This window comes from Triticum urartu, chromosome 7A (genome assembly GCF_056163025.1).
Source record: "Triticum urartu cultivar PI428250 chromosome 7A, HENAU_Tu73, whole genome shotgun sequence".
In the NCBI taxonomy this organism is placed as follows: Eukaryota; Viridiplantae; Streptophyta; class Magnoliopsida; order Poales; family Poaceae; genus Triticum; species Triticum urartu.
The window spans coordinates 286,418,346-286,429,343 of NC_141879.1; the positions used below are offsets into that span (position 1 = coordinate 286,418,346).

The window sequence follows — 10,998 nt, forward strand, 5'->3', positions numbered from 1 at the left end:
AAATCATGTTTCAAACTCCAGAATGCTCCCAAATTCTAGCAGCCGGTGTGGCTACGCGCCATATCGCCGCCGGTGAGCTCGTTGACACCAAGCACACCACCCATCCCGACGCGTTCCATCCCTTCGGTGGCCAAATTCACGACATTGCCCCAGCTACTCTGTGTTGTAACCAACAGATGAGAGCTCGTGTTGCAATCGACGGACATGCTCTGAACTTGAAGTTATATTTGTGTCAAGATGCAACAAGCATGTCAATGGGAAGTAGCCATGGACGGAGGGCCGGTGGTTAGGGACACAGCGAGCGCCGGTGGTTGCCGCGATGCCGAGGAGCCTGGTCGTGGACGGCGGGGAGAGCGGGGGGGAGGGGGGGGACGGAGCTCCGATGCTTCCGCGACAAAACAAGCTTCCAAAAGCACCGACTAGCAACAGAGGAAGCCAGAGAAGGAAAGGAGATTCATGATTATTTTGAGCTTGCGGTGGCGGCAACGAGCGAGCATGAACGCCGAAGAAGAAAGGGGATCGAGATTTGGTAGATGAGGACTAGCGCTTTGTTACTGTAATTAGAGGAGGATTAATTGGTTGGCTGCGTTGAGATTCATGTTTGCCAAGTGTCCATCAATGAACAAGGTCTCATGATGAAAGTGTACGATCCGGGTCGTATAAGATTAGTTTCCATCATCATCATATTATTGTTGTTGGCGCCGCGCACCGTGATCCATGTCATCCACAGAATATGAACCAGATGCGAGCCAATCCTACAGAGTGTATCATTGTCGTGCACATTAATTCTTCATGGGAATGTTCGTGCTGGATAAACATTATCGGCTGACAAATTAAACGATCTTGATTCATGAACATTGTGTTTGCTCTGCAACGAAGTATGTCCCGTTGCACGTTGCAAGGCACGAACAAATTCCTAGTAAATTTAAATGAGTCTATGCGGGTTCCTAAAGAATTAATGCAAAATATCACTGTATGCAAAGGTGCTCCTCTAGATCTTGGTATGAAGGCAGTCTCCCTCTTTTTTCGACGTTGCCTCAGCGGCGTAGGAGGACGATGGTGGGCGATGTTTGGGCGTGGCACAAGATTCTGCCGAAGTGAAATTCTAGTTTTACTTCTTGTGAAGTCTTTGTTGCAATATTGCAAGACATCTATGTATGTCTTTTGTAATGATCACATATGTACTCTTTGTAGTACCTTTGTCTAATGAAATATATGTGGTTATTTCTAAAAAAAACAGTGCACATGCCTTCCCGTGTTCAAAACTAATTTTCGAATGGACCGCCGGGTCCTTCCTCCTTTTCTCCTCAAGTTGGCGCCGCAAAAGCCTCTCGCCTCGAAGGATTTCTTCTCCTCTGCCTCGCCGTCCGCCCGCTGTTCCCCACTACCGTCCGCGCGAAGGGAGACAAGGCGGCGACGAAGAGAGCCACCCCTCCTCAGAGGATGGTCGCGCTCGCGCAGCCACCTTCCGCGGTCAAGGGACCCAAAGGAGAGGCGGAGAGGAAACGGAGCGACGCACAGGGAAGAGGAGGAAACGGCGGCGGCGGTGCAGGTGGCGGGGGTGGAGGTAGAGGGAAGAAGCAGAAGAACAAGGAGGTTTTCATCTACGGAAACTACAGGAACTACTACGGCTACCGAGTGAGTTGAACCGCGCTTCTCCCCTCCACTCCGTGGCCTCTCTAACAAACGGTGAATCTTCATTGTGTTTTGCATGCCGGGGAGTTATTTGGTGAAATGATTTGCTGGAGATTGCGATGTTCCTAGGACTGGGATGGTATGCACGGATTATGTTGCTTAGTTGAAAGTAGTGAAGCTTTTGCTTAAGACGCGCCCAAGCTGTTTGATGAAATGTGCTGATAGGTTTCGACATTGATTTGTGTCTCAAGAGCTTGCAGAACTCGAGTTTTGCAACTACTAGGACCCGTGGTTCCCATTTTTGTTGTATCGATTGGAAACTGGAGTGAGATGAATATACTGTTTTGTTTTATTGTAGTTTGCGGTAGACCAGCATAGACGTTATCTGTTGGGTATTTTGGTGTTAAAATTGCCTAGTTAGACAATCCAACGTTTGTGGTACTGTGTGTGACATGGCTGTCGAATTTTAGGGGGCACAGTAATCACCACTGCTTTGAGCCTTTGACCCCATATTGGACATGTAGGATAATTTCTGATTAATAAATGCCCCACAGGTGATGTTGTAATGCTATTGGCAGAGAAGGAGTAAGCAAACATGGAGCCTAGTTGCACGTACTTGTTTTGACAGATCTGCTTATGCTAAATTCACCTGTACAAAGGAGGCAGATAGACCGACAGAGGGTCTATTCATTAGATTGGACATTTAATTGGTCTATGCTGCACATGATAGTTCACTCAATACAACAAAAAGGTACTCAATGGCTGGATCAACCAATCTTAGCTGATAACTTCAATCTTTTGATGTTCAACAGATTGATTGTAACGTTGGTGAAGATCCCCGCCTTGAGATATTCAAGGAGGAGTGGTTTGCAGGCAAGGATTGTCTCGATATTGGATGCAACCAAGGTTTGGTCACAATCGGTCTAGGTAATGTTCTGGGGATAATAATTTTGTTCTGTTTTGTTTGGTTAATGATCTTCTGGTCTTATTCACATGACTTTCAACTTCAATGTTATAGCTTCTGTTCTTGAATTACCAGACTACTGTTACCCTGCAGTTACATTGTTTTAGTTTCTCTTATTGATTATGAAAGTCTTATCCAGATTGACATAAGCATTATTTAGCAAATTATTGTAAATATTCTTTGTTTTATTCATATGGTCACGTTAGGATAATTTTAATCGAGTATGTGCCATCTATTTTAGATTGTGTTATGGCCGGTTTAGCTAGGCCCACCGGGCAATCTTAGCCCACAAGTTATCTTAGGTTAATTCTTATGCAAGTTATCTAGGTTGTAAATATAGGTTGTAAGACTCTTTTTGGAATTAAGCAATAAGAATATTATTATCCCTATTGCCGGCTCCCAGAGGAGCCGAAACCCTAGCCAGCTCTAACCCTAGCCGCCGCCATCTCCCTCCGACGTGACGGTGCCCAGCCGCCGGCGCGCCCGATCATCGCCCCGTCCCACTCCATCCTTCCCCTACAACCTCTGGAGCAGGTCCGGTAGGACCCCTGGTTCTACCAATTTGGTATCCAGAGACTTGGGTCCGATCATGTCTTCTTCCACACCATCGCCGCCGCTGCCCGTCTCCACCTCCGCGCCGATGACCACCGCGCCGATGACGTCCGCCCCGATGACCACCGCCGGGGCCTCCACGCCGTCGGGCCCGGTCACCACCGCGGGCTCCTCACCGCCGCCGGCACCCATCACGTCCGCGCCGCCGACGGCCGCCGTCTTCACGCCGGAACAGATGACCAGCACGCTCCAGCAGCTCGTGACGGCCGTCCAAGGGCTCCACATGAACCAGTACCACCAGTACATGGCAGGAGCGTACGGCCTTCCGCCGGCTGCGCCGATCGCCACCTACGGCCACCCTGCGCCGTGGCTGTTCCCGGGCGCACCTGCAGGAGGCGGGCCCCCGCTGTTGCCGTTCCAGACGAGGAACTCCAGTGGGCCACCACCAGCCGCCGCAGGCCTGTGGCACCTGCCGCCGCCACCATCGACGACGCCCCTCTGGCACCTGCAGCCGTTGCCGTCCCCGGCAGCCGCTGCCCCCATCCAGCCCCCGCTGCTGCCGCTGCAACCACCGACGCCGCCCCTGTCCAGCTCGGGGGCACCCTCGCCGACCGGCCTCCCGATCCATCAGGTCCAGTTCCCGCCCTCCCCATCGCCACTCCCAGCGTGGGCGGCTGGGTTTTCGCCATCGCCGGTCTACACCACGGCCCCCGAACAGCCGACTCCGTTCCCGCAGTTCGGTGGGCCATCCGGTTCCGCCGGTCCCTACCCGGAGTACTCCGACCAGGCGCCACCCGCCTCGCTGCTCCGCACCCCTGAGCCATCTCGACACGGCGCTCCGACCCAGACACCGCCGCGGTTCGCCAAGATCGCCTTCGCCACCTATGACGGCACGGAGGACCCCCTCAACTGGCTCAACCAGTGCGACCAGTTCTTTCGCGGGCAGCGCACCCTCGCATCGGAGCGTACCTGGCTCGCCTCATACCACCTCCGCGGTGCGGCACAGACCTGGTATTACGCCCTCGAGCAGGACGAGGGCACCATGCCCCCTTGGGAGCGCTTCCGCGAGTTTTGCCTCCTTCTCTTTGGGCCTCCGGTTCGCGGGAGCCGCCTGGCGGAGCTCGGCCGCCTTCCCTTCACCTCCACGCTGCAGGACTACGCCGACCGTTTCCAGGCCCTGGCATGCCATGCGTCGGGTGTGACGGTGCAGCAGCGGGCCGACCTCTTTGTCGGTGGACTTCCGGATCACATCCGCGTGGACATGGAGCTTCGGGGACCCCAGGATCTCCAGTCGGCCATGTACTACGCCCGCGCGTTCGAGCGCCGCGCGGTGGCCATCCAGCAGGAATCACCGTCCCGGACCGCCGGGTCGCTACCCGGGCCGGATTCCGCGTAGGGTCGGCCTGCGCAGGCTTCTGCGGCACCCCTCGCCGTGACCGCGGCGCGCCCGTTCCGCCGGCTCACCTCAGCCGAGCTACTCGAGCGTCGCCGCCAAGGGTTGTGCTTCAACTGCGACGAGCCCTACACGCCCGGCCATGCCTGCCCGCGACTCTTCTACCTGGAGGTTGCAGACTACATTCCGGAGGACGCCGTCGCCGCCGACCTGGCCGCCCCAGCTGTCGAGAAGGTGTTTGACGCTGGGTGATCGCCTCGAGGAGTTCCGCAAGCGCTTCCCCACCTTACAGCTCGAGGACGAGCTGTTTGTGCAGGCGGGGAGAAGTGTTATGGCCGGTTTAGCTAGGCCCACCGGGCAATCTTAGCCCACAAGTTATCTTAGGTTAATTCTTATGCAAGTTATCTTAGGTTAATTCTTATGCAAGTTATCTAGGTTATAAATATAGGCTGTAAGACTCTTTTTGGAATTAAGCAATAAGAATATTATTATCCCTATTGCCCGGCTCCAAGAGGAGCCGAAACCCTAGCCACCTCTAACCCTAGCCGCCGCCGCCATCTCCCTCCGACGCGACGGCGCCCAGCCGCCGGCGCGCCCGATCATCGCCCCGTCCCACTCCATCCTTCCCCTACAACCTCCGGAGCAGGTCCGGTAGGACCCCTGGTTCTACCAGATTGTCACTTGTAATATGGTTGAGACCACCCTACATAAACATGTCAGCCACCTTTGTTAACTTATTATTATTATGGTCTGCAATAGCATAGTTTCATTTGACAACCCTTGACCATATAAGAACCGAATGCCAATTAGCTGTAGCTGGACTTCTGCTTCATTATTCTATGCAGTGATTAGTGGCTCTTCTGACGTTCATTTGTTAGAAATCAATACATCACAGGTGACATGTACAAAAAAATTTGGGCAGATGCCACAATTGCAAGAGAGATATATACTGTAGAATGTTTTTTCTCTAAATTAATTTCCTGACAAACACCGTTGCTCATCTCTAATTTTCTTACCTTGTGCAGCGATGAAGTTTGTGTGTCGAAGCATCCTTGGAGTTGACATTGATAAAGGTTTAAACTGTTATTGTAATATTTAATGAAGGAATATTGTATATTTGTAATTCAGATTTCATATTGTTTGTTTTTAGTGCATGAAGTACCTGGTAGCTGGAATCTTTTCAAAAAACAATCTGAAGATCTGATTGATGCTTGTCTCACAGCAGCCTTTATGTACATTTTGTGTTTTTCTGTATATAATGTTGTGTGCTGAGAACATTATTGCTCATTTCTGGACAATATAAAATGCAAATGAAAAAAAAAATAGTCCTGTTCGACCGGTTATTGCATATCCCAGCTCAGTGTTGTTAGTAGTTCGTAATTATTCTATTGACACAATGCTTGTGAGGTGTGTTGTGTTTGCGAGTCTAAAGAAGTACTCCCTCCGTTCCAAATTACTCGTCGCAGAAATGGATGTATCTAGAACTAAAATACATCTAGATACATCCATACTTGCGACAAGTAATTCGGAACGGAGGGAGTAGGATTTGGTGGGGACATTTTTCTTAAATGGCATAAAATCCTTGGTGATGCCAACGCCTTCATGTGTACAAATTCAATGTTTCTCTATTGATAACTGAACCTATCTTGAAATCATGAAACTCTGTATGAGATTTATAATGTTATTTTTTTAGCAGAATGTGCATTTATGACAGTCAAACTTGCATTTCTGTAATTTTCTGACGTTAGATGCATGGTTCGTAATTAAGTAATAATATTTGACAGATTACCAATAAATATCATCAACCATACTTGAATAGTTCCTTGTAGTTTCGGAATGTTTGTGTGTTCTTGCCTAGCCAAAGGTTGGCTGTGTTATGTTTGTCAAATGAAACTGATTATGATCTTAACCTTGTAGGTTTGATTGAAACTGCTAACTGGAATTTAAGAAGGATATCTCGAACAGGCAAGGTGGCTCCGGAAAGTGCCAAGGTTCATAACTCGTCAGACTCCACAACTCAGAGCTGTCGAGAAGAAGTGGTATCTGAGATGCCAAATGGAGATATTCCTAAACACGAACAACCTGATCTTTTTGAAATTGTTTCTTTTCGGTCTGAAAATTTTGTCCAGAGCACACACAGATATACAGAACAGTATGACACCATCATGTGGTAAGTTGCAAATTTACAAGAGAGGCATGTCAGAGTTTTTTTTTGTATTAGTCACTATCTAAATTGAATGTCATCTTGATTGGTTGTGCTTTTGTTCTCTTGCAGTTTGAGCGTGACAAAATGGATCCACCTGAACTGGGGTGATGATGGCATAATCACTTTGTTTGTGAAGATATGGAGTCTTCTAAGACCGGTATCTATTTCTCTTTTGCTGTCCCTAAATTGGATCTCTGTGGTAAGAGGAAAAACTAACAATACCTTGTCTTCTCTCTGCTGGCTTCTTTTGTTTTGCAGGGAGGGATTTTTATCATGGAGCCTCAACCTTGGACCTCGTATAGGAAAAACAGATTAGTGTCAGAGGTAATTTCTAATTGTCAGACTGATGACTGATGCTACATGATTCGTTTTTGGCTTGATATGGTGTAGTTTCAACTTTAAAGCTCCGACTCTGTTTGTGAAGGCCTGAAGGGTAGCCATGAGTATGTTGCATTGAACTGTTCTTTTGGTCCCTTGCTTGTTTCAAAGCTGGATGTACTTCTTGGTTTGAATTGCTTCCTGATCTTTCATCATTTACGTTCTTTTTAAGTCTTTCATCATTTACATTGGGGTCTTACTCTCACCTAACCTGCTTTTGTTTCCCCTGATCACACAATCTTATGCATCTTAGAATGATTAGTAAAAAAATCCTGATCCATCGATGAAACAATTATTTCTTCTCAATCTTTCATGGGGGAAGTTAACTCACATCGTCCTGTCCTTTTTTCTGCTGGATTTCAGGTTGCCAAAGAAAACTTCAATGATATCTGTATATATCCTGAGAAATTCCGGGAGATACTTCTGGACAAGGTGCGTGCTATATCGGTAACTAATGCTATGTTCTTTTCCAGTTCCCTGCAGCAGAGTTGTTGTAAACCATGCAGTGGTGCTTGCAGGTAGGATTCAGGTCAGCAGAGGTGATTACCAACAGATTGGTTGGTTCTGTCGCTGGTTTTGATCGCCCAATTGAAGTTTACCACAAATGATGGAATGAGATTGACACTTGCCTCTTGCCCAGAGGCTCATGTGATGCTTCGGGTGCGGAAGTTTGGTTCTGCGGGATTTGTTGAGCTTCACCGGTGCTTTCTTTGGTACAAATATGATGATCAAGGTTTCACATGACGCTAGATTAGCAGTTTGTGGAAGTGTCCTTTTCAACAAGCGCCCAAGGAATGATATGGATAGGGAAATTTTGTCGGGGTTTTGCCTTCCCTAGGTAGTTTCCGATAATTTTGTCAGACTTTAGGCAATTAGCCTTTGTGTAGATGAATTTTGTATGCCAGAGAAACCTTCCAGTAATATAAGATTTCTGTTCCTATGAACATCCTAGTTTTGTCGCGGTTTTACAATCACATAAACAGGCATATCTTTGGGTTGATTAGATCAACTTTCAGACACTATAGTTGCTTTGCTCAGCTCTGGAGCAGCCGAGGAGAATCGCTAATGTCTCTGTCCCTTGCAGCTCAAGCTTCACCAGAGCCCACTCCACGAGCAATCTGCAGAAAAAGCCATTGATCACTCACTGTCCGAAGATACAACCACATTCCAAAAGCTCCAAGGATCTTCCAATAATAGAAAAGAAGTCCAAAGCAAGAAGATGCAACCACATTCCAAAAGCTGATCTTCCGAAAATAAAAAAGAAGCCCAAAAGAAGGCACACATAGCAGAGGTGCAACCATCTCCATCCTCTCCCCTGCCCCAAGCCAAGCAAGGAATCCCTTCTCTCTCCCACCGCCGGTCAGGACCAGGTCCTAGCGAGCTGGCTAGTTATTGTACTGTTCGTATTCTTTTTTCAAAATATATATACTAGTCATCAACTCGTGCAATGCACGTGCTAGTGATTTTTGTCAAATTGGTAAAGCGTTTTAACCCCAACATTGGAGCCCGCGATTATTGAGAGGGTTTCTCCTATGGGTACCGGCTAGCACCCGCCACTGCAATCTGGATAGTTGCCAGTGGCGGGCGCAAAAAACACGACCTCCACTGCTATTAACCTACTAATGACGGGCGTTAGTTTATGCCTGCCACTGTTAACAATTCTCCATATTTGCCGTGAGACAAATGTTATCAGTGGCGAGCACAAACCGGCAATACGTACCCGTCATAGTTATTTTGGGTCTTGCAATAAATCTATCCAAAAATAGCAGTGGCAGAATTTTATTTGGACCCGACACTAGAACACAAATGACAGTGATAGGCTCTGTCTTGTGCCCGCCGCTGCGTTTAAGAGAGAGCCGCCACTAGCTAAAAGCCCATGGATCCCATCCAAACCGTATCTAGTATCTAACCCTAACCGTTCCTCAAAAAAATAGTATCTAACCCTAACCCCCCCGTGCCTCTCCCTTCCCCAACTTCCATCATCCCCTCCAGCCTTCGCCCCCAGATCCCCTTGTCACACCATGGAGCCTCTCCCTACCTCTTCCGATCTACCACGACGGCGCCCCCTCTCTCTTCCCCACCGCGCCACTCCTTCCCTCCTCCGATCTACTCTGATTGTAGCGCTGGACAGGGGGGGGGGGACACTACACGCGGGGCAGTGGCGCCCGAGGCGATGAGTGAAAGTGCTAGTTATCGACTAGAGGGGGGGTGGGGTGAATAGGCGATTTTTATGAAAGTCTTCAATACACGGGGTTTTTGAAGACAAACAGTAGAAATGAACCTATTAACATGCAGCGGAAGGTAGACTACACTAGACAAGTCATAGTCAAGTAAGCAATGAAGTGAAAATACGAAGACTATCAGCAGCTAGGTAGTATGGATCAAGATGGAAGATAGTATGGAACCAGTCAACAATAGTCTTCACTCAGTGAAGTCAATCAGATCATGCAAGCAGACAATGACTTCATGAAGACAAACTGTAAGTAAAGAGAGAGGTACAGATAGAACCAGTTGCTTGGTGAGGACATGTATTTGTTGGACCAGTTCCAGTTGCTGTGACAACTGTATGTCTGGTTAGGGAGGCTGAGATTCCACAATGTCTCTTGGATGCTCAGAACGCGACGCCTAACCGGCTGGAGGATTCACAGTCCTCAAGTGTAATAAGTCTTCAGACCACGCAGACAGAAAGACTTCAGTGATGCCTAACACTCTTTGGCTCTCGGTGTTTAGGGCTTTGTCCTCGCAAGGATTTCTCTCTCAAAGGCTTCGGAGGTGGGTTGCTCTCAAACGACAAAAGCCGTGCACTAACTCTTAGCAGCCACCAATTTATGGTGTAGGGGGTGGGCTATTTATAGCCACGAGGCAACCCGACCTGATTTGTCTGAAATGACCCTGGGTCACTAAGGAACTGACACGTGTCCAACGGTCAGATTCCAAACACACGCGACAGCTTGACTTGGGCTACAAGTAAAGCTGACTCATCCAGCTCTGGATAAGATTTTCTCTCATTGTCTTCGCTTGAAGACATAGGATTTGGTTGAGCATCACTTCAGTCACTCTGACTTTGTTCACTTGGACCCCACTTAACAGTACGGTGGTTCCTATGACTCAACAAAGAAGAAAAGGAAACTACGAAACAACTATGTCTTCGCAGTCCATAGTATTCATACGATATCTTCTCATGTCATAGTCTTCAACGTGAAACTCTTCACAGACCACCATTGTCTTCAATGTCTTCACACATTTTTAGGGGTCATCTCTGGTAGGTAAACCGAATCAATGAGGGACTACTACCTGTGTTATCCTGCAATTCTCACAAACACATTAGTCCTTCAACCAGGTTTGTCGTCAATACTCCAAAACCAACTAGGGGTGGCACTAGATGCACTTACAATCTCCCCCTTTTTGGTGATTGATGACAAACTGGTTGAAGTTTTCAACGGGGATAAAAGTATGTGAGATTGTAAGGATAAGGTATTGTCTTCAGAAGTAGCAGAAGCCCCCCCCTGAAGATGTGCATATAAATAGTTTGCGTTTGAATGCAAATGCACATGACAGGTTTTACTTGTGGAGATCCTCTTTAACTTATGAAGATAATTCATCATGCATGAATGAATATAATGAAGATAATGACATGCACAATGAAAAATGGACGTATGCGGAATGACTTCATGCAGAATTTATCATCGCACATGCGGAATTTATCGTCGCATCACATAGTTAACAGAAAAAGGTAGCAGACGACCATCAAGTTTAAGTGTTACAACTCAAAGAACCAAAGTATCAAAAGTGAGAGTTGTAAACACTTGGCAAAAAGTATAGCAACCACCCAATAATGACCCGCTTGAAGACTATCAACTCAAATGCTTC

At 47.8% G+C, this 10,998-nt stretch overlaps 1 protein-coding gene and 1 pseudogene across 2 annotated transcripts; both read left to right on the forward strand.

Moving 5' to 3' along the window:
- Positions 1-1,280: 1,280 nt before the first annotated feature.
- On the forward strand, positions 1,281-8,523 carry LOC125523486 (putative RNA methyltransferase At5g51130). 2 transcript variants are annotated; one of them, XR_007290247.2, is made up of 9 exons: positions 1,281-1,638; positions 2,448-2,562; positions 5,570-5,617; positions 6,462-6,714; positions 6,820-6,907; positions 7,009-7,074; positions 7,492-7,560; positions 7,647-7,966; positions 8,213-8,523. XR_007290247.2 is itself a non-coding variant. In XM_048688521.2 (8 exons), the coding sequence occupies exons 1-8, from the start codon at positions 1,444-1,446 to the stop codon at positions 7,734-7,736; spliced, it is 924 nt and encodes a 307-aa protein (XP_048544478.1). In that variant the 5' UTR covers positions 1,281-1,443; the 3' UTR covers positions 7,737-8,083. The 2 variants fall into 2 exon arrangements, 1 of the variants encoding a protein (XP_048544478.1); XM_048688521.2 differs by lacking the exon at positions 8,213-8,523 and having other exon boundaries at positions 7,647-8,083.
- LOC147959329 (uncharacterized) lies at positions 2,569-5,548 on the forward strand (annotated as a pseudogene).
- Positions 8,524-10,998: the final 2,475 nt, after the last annotated feature.